The sequence below is a fragment of the Excalfactoria chinensis genome, chromosome 4, assembly GCF_039878825.1.
Source record: "Excalfactoria chinensis isolate bCotChi1 chromosome 4, bCotChi1.hap2, whole genome shotgun sequence".
Classification (NCBI taxonomy): domain Eukaryota; kingdom Metazoa; phylum Chordata; class Aves; order Galliformes; family Phasianidae; genus Excalfactoria; species Excalfactoria chinensis.
The window spans coordinates 32,910,972-32,928,439 of NC_092828.1; the positions used below are offsets into that span (position 1 = coordinate 32,910,972).

Consider the following 17,468-nt stretch of genomic DNA (forward strand, 5'->3'; position numbering starts at 1 on the left):
CACTACTCACCTCTGCTTCTATTTCCAGCACCTGAAACCTGTTGCTTAGAGGGAGCGGTGGGCACAAGGTAGGCAGGCAGGAGGAGCACCCATGACACCGAGTCGCGACTCTCTACCAACCCTCCTCATCAGTCAGGCCTGTCCTCCTGTGACTGGGCAGGGGGTCCACCACTTTTCTGGGGGTATTTTCCTGGCCCCCTCCTTTCCAGGACACCAGAGAGTCATTCCACCAGTCAATCTCCCTCACACTCCCTGATGGTCCTTAGCCTCTGCACCTCCTCCTTGAGCTCCACCACCAGGCTGAGCAGCTCATCTACCTGCTCACATCTCACACATATGGAATCCCTACCTTATTGTTGAGTGCAAACTTTAAGGGCAGGTGATGACATGTTCACAGGGTGTTTAAACTGCTGCTAATGTGCCAGCTCCACCCCTACTGACTCAGGAGCCCGCCCACAAGCTGTCAGCTCCCCAGCACAAGTGCAGCACCATTGCTGTCTTCAAAAAAGCTTTAAAAAAGAGCTTTTCTGCTGACTTTTTCTACACCAGATCCCTTGTCCAGTGCAGTCTTACCTGCTCTGAAGCTAGTCTCCACAGTAAATCAAGCTTCTTGCTGTCTATGTGAGCTGTCACACAGTTTAGCAGAAGAGTTTCAAAATGTTTTCTGATTGTAGATCTTGATTTTTAGTTCCAGTCTTGGAGGACTGTATGCTTTAGCAAGTACTGACTCTTCCACCAATTTTTCACTTTTCCATGTCATGGCACAATTTATCTACTTCTCTTGTTCCCTTCCCAGGCTCCATCCTGCCTCCTCTCCCCAGGTTATGGCACTCTTGTTACCTTGCTGTTCTTTTTTGATCCTAAGCACTTGAATGTGACATCTTTTAATAGCTCAACTCTTTTACATGAATTATTACTATATCGTTTACTTTGAAAGAGTGGATACAGAGAATATAAATTCAAGGAGCAGAAGCTTGACTGAAATATTAAACAAGAAAAATTGAAAGAGCACCTTGTGAGAGAGGGATGTGTACAGCAATTGTGACTACTGGTGTGTACATATATATGTATATAAGAATTTCAAGTTTAGAGGCAAATTCGAGTATCTGTCAAAAAAAATTTTTTTTTTGTTACAATTTGTTGAAAAGCACAATACATTTCTCTTGCAGTTTGTGCACATTAAATAAGATACTGTGATGGCGTAATAAAAATACTGCTTCTATTTTTTTAACACTGATGCTGATTGCAGATTTCACTTAACCTCTGCCTTCCAGATGAACACACACACACAAATCAACTTCTTCACCCCAAAATAAAACACAAATCAGCAATTAACAAAAGCATAAAAATTCAAGGCTTCAGAGAGGAACGCCTCTGGCTAGAGAGTGTCCCTTGTAGTGTCTGGTTTCTATAGCAATCGCCATGCAGCATGTGACCAGCATGGTAATTGCATGGTGCTTGAGAGCCTTTTCTCCTGCCTAAGTTTGATGTCTTCTGAACAGAGGTGTTATGTGAGGTCACATACGCTTAAATGTAACTACCAGATGGATGGATAATGCAGACGATCAATTTGCAGCTCCCACTGGGCAGAAAATGGTGCCTTCCGTTCATAGATTTTAATTTGTTTGATCTACAATGCACTACTAGTGCTGAAAGAAATTTATTTTCCCCAACCTGACATTTGTTCATTTGTTCATATTTTGACCATTGGTTTGTATGTGGATCTCTGCCATGTACGTATTTTGTGGGGCTCTTCAGACTATGTGGACAATTATAGCTCTGCAAAACTTGTCTGATAATGATAACGCAGCTAATGCCAGAGATTTCACATAATCCCAGCAAACAGGAGGCTTCAGTGCTGAAGGAAAAAGTAACTTAGTGTTTAATTAAAGTAACCAGTTGCTTTAATGTTAATTCTCTCTTTAGACAATTGTTTTATCTAGTAAATCTGTTGGCTTGGCATAAATAATACATTCTATTTCTACTAAAAAAGGATACGATATCCAGTGTGTATACTCAGATTCATTTCAGTGTAGAGCACTGTATTTGACTCTTCTCAGTGTTTAAAGCCAGTAGACAGTCACAATTTATAAAAATCTTAAATATTGATAGCTCCTTTCAACTCCCATGGAATGACTTTTTTTTCCCCTAGAGTCACAGAATCATAGAATTACCCAGGTTGAAAAAGACCTTGAAGATCGTCAAGTCCAACCACAGCCTAACCATAGTTCCCTAACTCTAACAACCCTCTGCTAAATCAGAGGTTAGAGGGAATAAGGAATAGTCATGTGATTTGTATATAGATTTTCCTACGCATATGAATTGTTGATTGTACCTCAAACTGAAACTTGAAATTATCACAGTTTGGAAATATTTGTATTTTGAAGGGACCTCTTCCACAATATGCATTTTTCATCATAGAATATCCTGAGTTGGAAGGAACCCACAAGGACCCCAAGTTACCATGCATTATCAGCTATGGTTTGTTTGGCCTGTGGTAACAGGATACCGGTGTGCTGTTGCCTTACCCCAGAACCACAGAGATACCGCGTCCGTTTTGAGATCGCTGCCAGCAGCAGGCGCTCACCTGGGACAAAGAGCCACCCTAGTGTGCTTGCCACCAGACCATTTGCCGTGCTCATGGTGTGCTGAGCGTGGAGCTGGGGCTCCTGAGCGGCTGGGAGGCAGCGCGCCGGGCTCCCGCTGCTGTCCACGGCCGTCGGTGCTGAACCACAAAGCAGGGAGAGAAATGCACCTGGGGTTTTCTTTCGTTTTTGCTTTCTCTTTTCGAGCTTCATTTGTCAAAAGAACGGGAGTGCACATCAGGTGGGTTTTCTTGGGAGATGGCTTCGTGTTTCTTAGCTCTGAGCAGGCTGACTTAATATCCTGAGAAGAGCTATTACTGGATCAGTCATAGCTGTGCAAGATAAATCCAGATTAAAGAAATATTGCTTTGTATTTTTAGACACCAAGTTTTAGCATTCTTATTACTTTTTTTAGGACTAGATTAATGGATTACCTTAATGTAAATGTATGACACATGTAAAAGCTGAAATCTTCAAAAGGCAGGAGGAAAGCATTTATTAAGAAATATAATCTGAAGTGCTAGAAATGAACACTGTCTCACCTTTTTGATCACTGTTTTATTTATCCATTTAATTGTTTACATTGCTGAAGAAAACAAACACACTAGGGGTATTTTTTGAGTTATAGTTTGGGTTAGCACTCGAGCTTTTCCTGAGCTTTGTTTTTCATTTCCCCGGTCCCATTCTCCACTAGGCATAAGGGCAAAGTAAGACTGTATTCAGTGTTCTGCTTGGAGTAACAAATGGAATGAGAGGAACTTAGAACTTAGGTCCTTCAGAGGAGTTTTCCAGCCAGGATTCTCAGCAGGTCAGTCCCCTGCCTGTACTGCACCTGAGATCTTTGTTTCAAAGTCCTCTTGCATCATCTGTTGTTTTGCATCCTTCAGACATGCTCAGGTATTTGTGCTTGTGGCTGTACAGTTAATCTGTTCAGTAAATGCCATCAGTGGTCACCAACAACTAACTGTTCAGCTATTGCTTTCCTAGTCTAGATCTTTGGAAAGGCGATTCTAGTTCTGACTGGAAGATATGCTGGGGAAAATGAAAGGAACTTTTTATGAATTCAAAAGCTACAGGATTTTTTGTTGTTCCACCCCTTTCATCTCTGTCAGATGGTGAATTTCTCTTATACCAAAAAGCGCAAAATTGCATGAAGGGATTACGTCCATAATGGAATTTTCTGTGATGTCTGAATCAAGTTTTGTGTACTAGAAGTCTTCTTGCTCATTGGATAACTGTGATCATTATATATTAGTGGGAGAACCTTTTGTATTTAAACCAGCAGTGGTTGGCTGGTCTGGATAAAGTGAACAATGAAACTCCTCTTGTCATTATTAAAGGCAGGATTTCACTTAGTATTTTTGCAGAGAGGAAACCGCAGGAAGGGAAAAACAAACAAACAAACAAACAATCACAAAAGTGCCTGTCAAATAATAATAATAATAATAATAAAGTAATGTTTTTTATAATAAATAGGAATAATAAAAATAATAGGAATAAATTCTTGTTGGCAACCTGCCCATGGCAGAAGGGCTGTAACTAGATGATCTTTGAGGTCCCTTCCAAGCTATTCTATAATTTAATTATCTGTTGAGCCAGGGTAACTTTATTTTCCCTAGACTGTTTTTTTTCTTTCCTGCACCTTTATTTCTCTGCTATTGATTTTGTTTATGCTGTATTCAAGGAGGAAAGAAGTAGGGAAAAGTTATACAAGCTTGTAAAAATCCTTATTTCAGTGATTTGTTATTTAACTTGAATTATTTCTATTTTTTATGGTGAAATGAAAAGATAATTGTTTCAGACTTTTTGGCATAATGAAATCAATGCAAACTTTTTAACTCTTTTCCATTACGCTTTGGTTTGTTGCTGAACCGTAGACGTTTGTCACCCAAGTCTGGGTCTTTTGTTTTTCTCTTATCAGAGTGGGACAGATGGGAGCTGAGGGTTCAGCTGAAGGTAACCAGCAGAAACCCCCTGTAGTGGCAAGTCAATAAAATCCCAGCTGATCATCCGTGGCAGTATGTACAGAGCACTTACTGTATGTGGTGTTTGAGATATTTTTTTAAGTGCTGAACATGGATGCAACTGATAAAGTACAGGTGTCACCATTAAAAAAAAATTGAATATTTGCAATTATTCATCTTGAACATAGAAGTACTTTTAATACCTTTAACAAATACTAAAACCAGCGCATACTTCATACAGCTGTAGCATGAAGGCTTTGCTTTTGTAGGACAATAGAAAACACAGGTGGGGAAGGGACCTCTGGATATTATCTGATCCAGTCCTCAGTTCAAGTCAGGGTCAGCTAGAGCAAGTTGCTCAATGTCAAGCTTTAAGTATTGCAAAACATGGAAAGTTCAGTTTCTGGACTTAAAAAGTTTGGTGTTTAAATGTTTTCACTTTGTGATCACTGCTTTTTTGTCATTTTGCTGGGCATCACTAAGAGGAATTTGGCTCTGTTGTCTGTACTCTCCCATCACATTTGTACACATTAATAAGATCCTCTTCCTGAATCTTCAGTTTCCACAATGTGCAATGTAGAAACATGGAAGCATATTGACTTTCTGACATTTATTTATATGAAGTAAGGTGAAGCCATAGAGAGAGATCCTCATTTAACTAGAATTTCCTGATTTTTGTTGTTGTAATGGTGGGATTTCAGGCACCATAAATTTCACATCTTCTGCTGAGTTAATAGATCTACCCTTATGGGATTAATATTATTTTTAAATTGTGGAAGTATCTGGGAATGCTATCATAAAGTAGTACTCTGGAAAAACAAAGTTCTGACTATTTAATTGGGGTTTCTGTGAGAGATAAGTGGAAGCCAGTGAGCACATAGCAATGGTGCGCTCTGAGCCTGACAGCTTATGCAGTGGCAGCAGCATCACAGCTGGGCAGAGGCTGGTGTATTCTGCCAATGCAGTAGAGATGGCATTCTTCTCTGGCTATGGCAAACTCGGCCAAGTGATTGGGAGTGAGGGTCCTGAGTCTGGAAAGCACCCAAACAAAGCTCAGAAAGGAAGTCATTTTGGCTGACTGCACTCAGTAGATTAATGGGACTCATTTAAGCTGCTGCTGTTACTGCTCTTGTAGGATAAGTGGCTTCTGGCAGTGCTTGTGGGTGCAAGCCAGCACATTGCTGAAAGACTTTGCAGGACTTGTTTCATACTTTTGGTGTGTAATTTCTTTCCACTTCTGTGAAACAAATCTAAGCAAGGGTGGAATCCTCCATCAGAGTTGTATGAAGGGAGATAACTGGAAGGGAGATAAGTGTACAATGTTAACCCAGAAAGTTGCTCATTGGAATGTGATCACAGAATGATAAAATTATTATGGTTGGAAAAGACCTCACAGCACAACCATCCAATCACCACTATGTCCATTAAATCATGTCCCTTAGTACTATGTCTACCCTTTTCCTGAGCACCACTGGGGACAGTGACTCTATCACCTCCCTTGGCAGCCTGTTCAGATGCCTCATCATTTTTTCAGAGAACCTGAGCCTCTCCTGGCCCAGCTTGAGGCCATTATCTCTTGTCCTTGTGGTCCAGGTGTTGCGTGCATTAAGAGGCCTCACCTCCATGCATCTGTAACAAATATGGGTCTTTAAACAACATAAGATAACAGCAGCTGAGATTAATGAGCATGTCAGCCTTCCATGAGGTTGTGCTGCTTCTGTGGCTATTGTTGATAAGCATTGGATGTACAGGTCATAGTGCATTTTTCCAGGTCTGTAGGTACTGTCGTACTGTACACTCAATGTTACATGGTATGGTGGTGTTACTGCTGTCTGTATGCGTATATATGAAGCAAACAAAAACAACCCAAAAACGCATCAGGTGAGAAATGCGGGTAATTACAGCTGATTTCTTAATAGGAAAGATTGTACTTCTTTTTGCCATCTAGCTTTAGGCTGTTCCCCCTGTATTTTCATGGACTTCTGTGACAATGGAGAATGCAGAACTAGCAAATTTCCACATTGAGACTGGAACTCTTCCAAATGTGTTCTTTGTGCTGCTTCCTTATGCTTCATAGCTTGCACTTGGCCAGGACTACCTCCTCTGGGCACTGACCTTCTGACTACCAGGGACTTTGTGCTTTCACTAGAAATCAAGCCCTCAATCATAAAGGTCTCTCAGAAACATCTGCTCCTTCTTCTGGACGTCACAGAGTCCTTTTGCAGTTTTGCTGCTGCCTTCTTTTCCTTTTATCTATAAGCATAGAGTTAAAAAGCGGGCTTAGGGAGCAAGGGCCAGATGCTGCCTTGGGCTGCGTGAAGCATGGTGTTCTTTGGCCTCTGTACACTACTGTGCTGTACCCTCTTGCAGGAGCACCGTGTGGGCTTGGACTGTTCGGGAATCTCTCTTTTTTTTTCTCTCTCTCTTCAGTTTTCTAAGAAACATTTTCATAAAGGCAAAACGCAGAGCGTGTGCGTTGCTACGTAATTTGACAGTCTGCCTTAAAGCAGGGAGGGGTCACATCTTAATGAGAATACGCGGCTACCGGCGCGGGGCTTAGCTGTGTGTGCTGGGGGAGAAAGGGCAGGAGCAGCAGCTCTGGATTCCCTTGCTGACACGTGCACCGGGACGAAGGGGAAGCAGGGCGCTCCTGCACGCGTTTCCACGCACGCGGCCGCCCTACCACCCGACGAGGCCACCGAGCTCGGCAACGCCGCTACCGCCTGCGCCCGCCCCCGGCCCTGCCCCGCGGTGCCGCCCCCGGCAGGGGCTGGGCGGCGTCGGGAGCGCGCCTTGCTCTGCGGGAGCGCGGCTGGCCGGCCGGGAGCGCAAAGCCGCGCGGCAGCATGAGCGAGGAGGCGGCCCCGCGGAGCGACGGCGGCGACAGGAGCAGCGGCGGCAGCCAGCGTAGGAAGCGGCCCAAAAAGGTAGCGCGGGGCGGGCGGGAGGCTCCGGGTCCGCGCTGTGTGCCCGGCAGGCGGGCGTCGCCCCGAGCTGGGAGGAGAGCGCGTGGTGCCGCTTACCTGCGGCGGTGCCGGCTCTCCTCGCGCTCTTCTTTTCTTGCAGCGCTGCTCGGGTCCGTGAGGCCGTGGGTTGCTTTTCCGCAGGTGTTTCCTTAGATCGGGTTACAAGAGATCAGACGGGGATGCGCGGCGCGCTTTTGTAGCGGCTGTAGGCGTTCGGCGGTGCTGGCGAGGAGGGAGCGGGGAGAAGCGAAGTGTGCGGCCACACCCAGACAGACGGGCACCTGCTGCGCCGTTGCAGGCGCCCAGCGAGGGATGCTTTGCGAGCTGTGGGGCGCGCAGTGCCTTCAGCCCCGTGCTTTGGGGCAGCTTCTATTAACGGCTCCAAGAGGAGGCAGCTGTTTGTGTGGCGGCCGTGTGGCTTTTCTGTCCCCTGTAAGAGGAAAGATGGCAGGTGTTCTGCATAATTATGGCCAAACTGTTTTGGGTTATTTTTACCCATTCCTTCAGTCGTAGGAAGGTAAAGCTTGTGTTACCACACAGAGGTGTGTGGGGCTGTGTGCAGGGTGTGGAACCACTTTGGTGCAAGGAAGGATGCGATTCATGCAAAGTGTGTTCACTGGTGAATTCTTCAATCCCCCCCTTGGTAGAATTGACATTTTATCCCACATTATGTGTAGGCAAGATAGATCCGGACGAATGGGAAATAGCTGGAGCTGCAAACAGGCACTTCCTTGGGGACTTTTGCAAGGGTTTTGACCTGGTAAGGGAAAGCTGGTTTGTGGTGGGTGACATTCAGGCCCTGTTTTGTCACGGAGGAAGGATTCTGTGTAACTGTAAGGATGTGAGACAAACCAGTCTAAGCAAGAGATTGAACAAAAACGTCCTCACCCCACCCCACTGTGTTTGGAGTATTGCCTGGATCTCCACACAGCGGGGGATTTTATATAGCATCTTGGCTTTAAATATAAGCACAACAGAGTAGCGGGGATACGTCTGCTTCATGTACTACTGAATGGTAGAGGTGGAATCAGAGGGGTTTGTTTGTGGGGTGCATATGTCCATAAGAGGGAGCAGAAATCTGACGATCGGGTGCAATAGCCAGAGTGTGTGTTTGGCTGTTAGGTGACCTGGGAGCCTCCTCATGTTGGTGGGGAGATTTTGAAGATCTAAGAAACCAGTGTGGATGTTTCATCTCTTTATGTTACCATGATTGTTTTGCTATTGTTTCTAAGTGAAGCGGCTGAGAGTCTTTCAAGATTGCAACACAAGAATACAGTGCTCTGCTGCCAAAGGATGCTAGGAAAGCACCTCTTATGCAGAGCCTTCATATTCAGAATCTTCCAGCAGCTGATGCAGCTCCATTCACCAAAAAGCTGTAATTAGTGCTTTTGAGTCTTTTCAAAGTTATCTTTTAGAACCATTGACAGTGATGCAGTAGGTACTGATGCATCCAGTCTGGTGGTGGCTTAGATCTGCTGAAATTTGACCCTTGGTGCCTTGATGAAGAGACACCATTCCAGGCTGGAACATCCATTTATAGGAATAACTGTATTAAAACCTACAAATCAGTAGTTTTCGTTGAGGAAAAGGCATCCTGGAATAGCCCGGAGTGCTGGAACTCCAGATGGATGCTGTTTGCCTGAATCAGAAAGCACACATTTGAACTCAGCTCTGCCACGTTTGGACTAGGTAGGCATAATTTCTTTCTGGAGCAGGCATGTAAGTGCTGGGTGCAAGAGCTCCAAACTTGAGAGGAATGCAGTCTGTTTTCAGGTCCTGAACTACTTTTGCTGAACAGAACTGCATTGCACCATCCAACGTGCCCTCTATCTGTTATGTGGAAGTTGATCCCTTTTGTGTAGATAATTAAATATTTATTGAGCTAGGCGAGTTTGATCTATGTATTGGGAGAGGCAGAGGGAAGCGCATCTCAGATAGAGGATTTAGCTAGGTTGTCTTATGTTCCAGGAAAGCATCCCAGCTGGGCAGTGATGTAGGGTTTTCTCTAATTTTTGGCAGTGCCCATGTTTTTTCTTATGTGCCCATGCTTTAAAATGACAAGGTCTGAAAAATGTCATCATCAGTGTTGGGAAAAACTGAATAGTTGTTGTTTTCCTGAAATTCAGCACCCACCAAAAATACATTTCACCTGTTTAATGGTGTTTGTGGCTTTGTGAGCAGTGGGGCTGCCCTTAGCAGGTCTGTGACTCCAGCTGTAGGGTTACGTACAGTTTTGCTGAGGTACTTCTGCACTGTATATCTGAAATATTGCGACGACCTTTGATCTTTTCTGCCTTCATCCAATTCTAGGGTTAGAGAGTATAAGATTTAAACTGGTGGAGGGGAGAGTGAGCGAGATTGCTTTGTTCTGTTGATGTAACTGAGTGGAAACCCAGTCAGAGCAGAGCTTGGTGTGTGTTGCTCTTGTCTTCTCAGTAGCTGCTGTAGCACTTGTTTTCAAGAGCAGTGCAATGAGTGAATGTGAACTTACACTGCATCAGGATTTTGAGGCCTCCTGTGTTTTGCTGTGTACGCTATGATGTCCGAGTGTCCTAAAATCCTGTACTTCCTCTTAAGATGCCTTTTCCTGTTGCAGAACGCCTCAGATGAAAAACAAACAAGCAAACAAAAAATCCTACTGGTCATCATGTAGAAAATGGGGCATGTACCCGCTACCCAGTACAAAAAGCACTGCTGGATGGCAAAGGGGCTTCCAGAAACCACAAATCCCGGCTGCATTTATCATAAAGCATGCTCCAGTGAGAGACTGATGCAAAAATGATGCATCTTAGTTTACTGAGGAATTCCACTCATCGCTTGTATTGCTCATTCTCAAAGAGAAATTAAAAGCCTGGAGGCAGGCTTATACTACAAAAGACTTGGAGGCAGTTGTAATGCTGATTTAAAGGAAGATGTGTGTGACTTCTTCATCATCTCCTGTTTTTAATGCAGCTGTAGAAAAAACCAAAAGGGATGCAATAACTAACTTGATTTCATTGGAGATATTGTAGATGTATCCCACCTAATGGAGTCATTACTGTGTATAAGCTAATGCTTTTAATTAATTTTGGTTACTTAAGACTGTTCGTTCTGTGCATAAGGTAATTGAGACCTAGTTTGGAATACAAGCATAATTTTGGTCATCAGCGCTTAAGGATAAGAATGGATATGCGTGCAAAGGAGGAGTGCTGGAAGGGAGACCCTTTCTTGTACAAAACCTAGAAGATCTTGACCTGCTTTAGTGTGCTAAGCAAAAGACTGAGGGGAAAGGGAAATTAGTTTCTTCAGCAGCCTTCTAATAAGTATAATTGGGTGAAGAATCAAGAGAAACCCAATTAATTATGAACAGAATGGGATTTCTCATCTGAGATGAAACCAGAGTGTGTTGTCCCTTCCAAGAGAGACTGCATCCTCTAGTTTTAGAAGGAAGGTTTTACTTTAACTTTTATGCAGTAACCTGAACAAGAATGAGCTAATGAGGAAAAGCTCAGTTGTATTAATTTTATTAGTAGCATGACTTTTGTAAGTACAGAAGGTTTTGTCCTCCATTCAGCTGAACCAGCTGCAGAGAACTGAAATTGCTTTAGTTTCAGCTGAATTAATCCAGTTTGCATGAAAGTAAACAAGGAGAGCAGTAGCTCTAGAATTTGCTCTGGAAAGAAGAGAATAGAAGGAAAAAAAAATGCAGTATTTATTTTTGGGTCACAGAAGTGAAAAACAGATTTGTAAAAATGCAAATTTGAAACCTGTTTTGTTCCTAAATATTTACTGTCAGGTAGAAGCCCACTGATATTCTTGTGTTATTGAGGTCAGATGTTGCTTGTTCCCTTCACCTTTTCGTCCCGTCACAAGGCTTGCAGCACATCTTGTGCCAGGTGTAAAACTGACATCATAGGTACACGTGCTTTGATGCAGTGTCCTTTCTCCTTTCCTGCCTGCCCCTCAGAGCTTTTGTTGCTCTATGTAATGGTAACAAAACAAGAATGATGTCTTTATATCTCAGGAGGCAGAGCCCCTCAGATCTCACTGGTTGCAGCAGAGTGGTGCTTGGTGGTTGCATCAGCACAGCACACACTGTGCCTCTCTCCCTGCTGCCCTGTGGTAGTTGGCACTCTGGGGAAATAATTTTGATCTACTGCAGCAGTGAAGCAGGGAAAAAAACCAATGGGAGATACAGCTGAACATCTGAAATGCAGTGTCTTGTGTCATCGTTGCTTTTCTAGCATTGCGAAGTGTGCAAGACAGAGAATGGATGAGCCCAGCCATGCTGCCATGAGCCTGGCTTTGTCCTAGTGCAGGCAGGAGCAACAGAAGCACTGCGAGTGTTCCCGTGCTCTGCTGTGCTGAAGGAAAAAGCAGTCCAAGTCTTACAGTGGACTCAGCTGCTTATAAGGTTACATTTATTCATGTCACACTTTGAAATTAATATCTGTGTTGCTCATAAAACTGTTTAAAATTATTTTAATAGAGTAATAGGTGGCTTGTAATAGATAGGGATATTTTAGCATATTAGCAGATCCGTGCAGGTGCTGTGTTTCACAGACTAATTACTGCGAAGCTAATAGGAAATATCTGCCTGCTGTGTACCTGGATAAGAGTGGTGAATTGTATGCAGACCTGTGTGAAGTGTTGAGCCTGCATCTGCTTGATGTGCATTCTGGGCTTCCAATTTACCAGTCACAGTTTATGTTCATTTTCACAAATGTTTGGCAAACATCAGTTGAGTCAGAGAAGCAAGCCCCTTTCTCCCTAGCCAGCCTCCCTTTCTCCCTGTAGGGTGCCTGGGGCTGTCAAGCACTGCAAATATTGTGTCCCCTGTGCACATCTCTCAGCCACATATGCATTCTGGCAGCTCCACTAAGGCACACACTGAGCTTCTGGGGCAGTCTGAAGCTGGCGTCCTGGCTCTGGGGATGTTGGGGTCACTGCTGGAGGCAGCCTTGGGTTCTTCCTTTGACACCTGCTGCTTACGCTGCAGTACGACTGGTGGAGGAGTGTCTGCAAGGTTACTGGCAAGAAGCTAAGCTGCTGAGAAGACCTGGTGCTTCTAAGTATACCCATAGTGAGTGCAGTAGGGTCTTTCAGAGGGTTTTGTTTTTGTTTTTAGGTCCTGCCTTGCTGGTCCAGCTATTCAATGCAAAGATATGTTGGCAGCCTCTCCAACCTGCTTGTGTCTATCATAAATGCCACGTTGTGTGTCCCTGCCTCTGTTGGGCATGCTGTGTTGATACTTCAGATGGCATATCCAGCTAGGAAGGTTTTTTCACTATGCAAATTGATGCTGACGTACACAGCACACAGATATCTGGGCTAGACATGAGGAGCCCTGGAGCTCTGAAACGTGAGGAACAGAGGGAGGCCGAGAATACAATAAAATGGCTGGGGGCTCTTAATTCCTCATTTGCTTGCAGGAACTAATTATTTCAAAATCTTTACTTGCTGATTAAGTGGGTTTCTTTTATATAGAAGACAGAAATTGCTGAGCTGAAAGCGTGAACCTACTGTCATTGCTCTTACGCTGTATAGGAACAGTATAGAATTTTCATACTTCATGTTCAGTAGAAATTTGCTGAACTGTTATTCATTAAGTGTGATTCTAATCCTGTGTTGGTTCCATTTTCCCACTTACTTTCCCCTTGATTTCATTGTATTCTTACACCAAATGGGATGTGGAGGAGAGAATTAGCAGGGACGGACCGGTGTTTCAGGCTCCCTCAGATTAACATACTCACATGGGCGATGCATAGAGTTGCTTCAGGTTGTGCTTCTGGAAGCAATTTGTGGTTGAAAATGTATGTAGCCAATATTCAGATCCACCTTTTTATTTTGTAAGTGATACGTTGGCGGATAGAATTGTAGTGTTCTACCTTTGCTTGCAAAGAAAAAGGCAGGATATCCTTACAGGCATTGTAATGCAAATTTGTGGGCGCTGATTCGTCTTACCCAAACCTTGTTTAAATAATTCTCTTTGAGCACAGAGCAATTTGGGGAAGGAAGGTAGGTGCCTCTCATCTTTTCTGTGGCTGCATCCAGCTGGCTTGCGGTTGGGCTACATGCATGTAAGCAATTTGTACCCTGCTTATATTTTCACTCAGCCTTGCTCAAACACAAAGGAACATTTAGTCCATGAATGAAGTGCCCTCTGGAGAATAAGATCGGCTTCCAAGGAAATGGTAAGGTAAACTGCAGTAATTGAAGTTTGAAATGATTTTCTAGGTTAAACATCATGTAGGTTTCTGCCACAGAAAGTGATTGGTTACTTTTCTTTGTTTCATCCAGTCTTGCATGACATACGCTTGTATGATGCTGTAGGTGCTGGGTCTGAGCAGTGTATGGATGCAAGGTGGTACCAGGAACACAGGATGTCTGCAACAGTTCAGGTTCATGACTAATTATATTTGCTAAGAATGTGCTAGATTTTTTCACTACTGGGGCTCTTCTTAAGGTGGTGTTTGAAGTATTTGTTGGCATAGTTGAGGCAGTGGAGAACATCAGTGGCAATTATGAAATACATAAATGGAAGTGGAAACTGATGTTTGTAAACAATTTGTTTTTCTATAGAAGATAGACAGGGTTCCAAACCTTGTTTGTGTCTCACTGAATTAGAAGTGATGCAGCCTCCCTGCCACCAAAAGCCTTCTAGTCCCTCATTTTTTGAACGCTTTGAACGTTTAGTACATCTGGCAGCTTTCACCATGAGAGAGCAGATGTCAATGTGTAAATGTCAAGAAACAGTGGCAGCTATTCATCACGTAGGCTATTCTAAGCATAATCTGATTGTCCTGGTAGTCCTGATTGTTATGGCCCCATCAAAAAATGAATGGGCATGGACCTCAGGAGAAGTGGGCTGTGCTCTGTGTGTCACACTGTATCTCAGCCTGACTGTGGATGTTGTCCTGGTCCCAAAGGCTGAGTGCAGTGGGCCCTGTTCCTGCTGGATGTTGGTGTGGGTTTGTGGTGGGCAGTTGGGGCTATGCCTGCTCTCTTCATCTGGGCTCAGCTCTCTTGTTGGTGTGTGCCTGTGGAGCAGAGCAGAGCATGGATAATAGCAAATAACAGAAGCGCTGGAATGGGTTCAGATTTTCCAATCCACGATTCATGCTTGTTAGCTTTGAAACACAGAAGAAAGGCGCTTTATGAGCTGGCATTTCTGTGTGTGCTGTTTGATTCATGCTGATGGAGTGACGACCATGGCGTTCTCAAAAGGAGTGACTGGTTGGAGTGGGAAATGCCTTCTGCTCCTGTTGAAGAGGTCGCTGCCTGCCCAGAGACCTGCTGCTCGGGTTAAGAGAGCAGTCTCCCTTCATTTCTCAGAGCCACTAACAGCAGCTTATTTTACATGAAATACAAGTTATATGGGTAAACTTCTATGGTCTCCTTGGCTCACTTCAGAACTGCGGAGGAAGTGTGCAAGGCTCCTGTCCTGTGTGCATGCTGCCCTCCCAAAAGGACCAGCACAGCTTCAGTTGTTGCATTTATTTTTAGTTAACTGCTTCTAATGGTGCAGGTGGTATTCTTCGGGGACATGCTAGCACTTGTGCTGCAGCTGTGTGGAGGTCTAAGTGTTGGGGGATTATGGCTAATGACATCTGATGCTGTGTGTATGTTCATGCCTCTCTCCCTCCTGGTTGGTGGTGGCTGCTCTTCTCACAGTGACGTGAGCAACAGGAGCAGCAGGCAATGGCTTTTATTTGCAGAATAGCTGCCGTTGTGCTCTAATGTAAGTCTTAAGGTGTGGGATTGCTCCTTTGCAGTGTGAGATGAGGAGTCCGACCCATTCGAAAGAGAGTTGGCAGCGATTAGGACAGTGGTGTACAAAATACCTTTACTGGAGAGCATTGTTATAAACCAGTGCTGCACACCTCTCAGCACTTATGTGAACGGCACCTCCATTTTCTTAGTGAACAACAACAACAAAATCCTAATGCTGAAATCTCTTCTGCTTGGCTTTGTCCAAATGGAAACAAAGTATGTTTAATTAAAAATTAAAAACACAAATTGCTAAATGAAAGCAAGGAATGTGATTAATAAAAGTCTCCTTTTAATCCACTCTAATTGATGTAAGAATGATCTGGGTGCAAAACAGTTGAGTGTGGGTTGATGAAGCTTTCTGTTTAGGGTGTTGATGCTGGAGATAGAAGTTGGTGGATCATTCATGTGATAAATGCTCTTTGGACTTGGCCTTCATTTCTGTTCTCTCATTTGCTCTTTCATGAGTATTAATGTGCTGATGGGGGAAAAAATCTGTGGGGAGCAAATGGAGAACCTTTTGCTGGATCTTTCTGAGGAAATGGATTTAGTTAATCTCACAGAAAGAGAAGCCCTAGTTGATACGTGGGGACACAGCACCTCAGACTGAGATAGCTTCCATTCCTTGAAGTCTGTAACACCGCTGTGGCATTTATCACGTTGTTTAAAAAAAAAAGAAAAGGTTCTGAAAATGGAAGAATTATTCTTTATTTCCTCTGTTCTCTTTCAAACCCGAGGCCAGTCTGACAGGCAGTGTGAGCTGGAGCTGCCAGACCTGCCTTGTGCTTCCCATGAGAAAGATGAAGCAATTGGTCTGGGTTTGAGCTACCTTTGTCCTTTCTGTAGAGGAGACAGGATGGGAGGGAGACAGAAAAAAAGCAACTGGAAGAGAGAGAAGATGGGGCTGTTTCTTGTGTAATAGTTTCATCGCTTTTCACTGCTCGACTAGAGCATCAGAGGGAAAATTCTGTCTTTTTTTTCCACTATAACGTATTTACTGAAAAATCCTTTATTGAAGTAGCATGAAAATCTTTTTTTTTTTTTTTTTTTTTTTTTTTTTTTTTTTTTTTTTTCCATAATCTAAAATGTGATTTTTGGGGAATACAAATGAAATAAGACTCTGACTTACATTATTGTCATGCATGGTTCAGCCAACTGAGATTGGGGTTCCATTCTAGTAGCTGCTATATTAATGTAAACTCATTTGCACAAATAACATCAGTGCAGCTGGCACTGCTGCCTCCTGCTCCACTCGTCGGTCACACAGTTCAGGGTGTTGGTCACGCAGTGCAGCAGTTCACACAGAGTGTCCTTGTGCATAAGTGGCAGAGTGAAAGCCAAGAATCCAGTGATCCTCAGCCCCTGTACTGCAAACCAACCTCACCACTGTGTGAACTGTCAATAATAGTCTAATCAGGTTGAAAACAGTACTGCAGTCAAGTTTAAGGGTGTGAAAACAAAGTGCTTTAGGTTTTATTTACAAGAACGTATAATTTAAGATACTCTCTCTTCTGTCAGTGCATCACAAGCTTTTCCTCTCAACACTTCCTTTCTCTAAAAGTACTGGGGTCAAGGTATTCAGAGTGCAAGAGCATTCCACTTCCCACAACACTTGTGCACTGAAGCAGAAGGTGGAGCAGTGTCCCATGGCAGGATGTTGGGGACAGGGCATCAGCCCTCTGGGTCACCATCTCCAGTGCTGCTGCTCTGTGCATGTGGCTGGTTTTCTAGATATGTGGGGAAATAGGCCCACTTTGAACTGGGTTCATTTGAAGCCGGGATAAGAATGGTTAATGTAGATTGGTGAAAATATTTATTATTTTACTTGATAGTTTATTTTTATACAGTTTTTTGCTCTCCATACCCCGGACTTTTCACCTGAAGAAATTTTGAGCCCCGAGTCTTTTCTCAGAGGTCACACAAAGTATTTAGGAACTAGTTCAGGTTGATCAGAATTCTGAGGGGTGTTTTGGAAAATGGACTCTTTTCTTAGCTGCATTTAGATGAAAAACATAAGCACTTTGGCAGCCTGAGTCAAATCTCATTGAAGTTAATGGAAGGAATCCTAATGACTTCAGTGATTTTTCAAAGACTGCCTTTTAGTAGCTTTGAGATTCCTCCCATCAGGAACAAGCTGAATATTTCTTTGTTTACCATTATGGCATGTAGTTACATTAACACCTGAATTAAGGGTAATTTTCAAT

At 43.6% G+C, this 17,468-nt stretch overlaps 2 protein-coding genes across 5 annotated transcripts in view; both read left to right on the plus strand.

The window, feature by feature from the left end:
* LARP7 (La ribonucleoprotein 7, transcriptional regulator) overlaps positions 1-17,468 on the plus strand; it is a 221,947-nt gene that overhangs the window by 138,723 nt on the left and 65,756 nt on the right. The gene's annotated exons all lie outside the window — the stretch shown is intronic.
* The window catches only part of ANK2 (ankyrin 2), a 328,177-nt gene that overhangs the window by 101,539 nt on the left and 209,170 nt on the right, over positions 1-17,468 (plus strand). For 2 of the 4 annotated variants that reach the window (XM_072335029.1, XM_072335060.1), the window contains exon 1: positions 7,326-7,476. The exons of the other annotated variants lie outside the window; for them this stretch is intronic. In XM_072335029.1, the coding sequence (XP_072191130.1) occupies positions 7,396-7,476 (81 nt within the window). In that variant the 5' untranslated portion in view covers positions 7,326-7,395. Of the gene's footprint in view, positions 1-7,325; positions 7,477-17,468 lie in introns of those variants that run through there. 4 annotated transcript variants of the gene reach the window in all.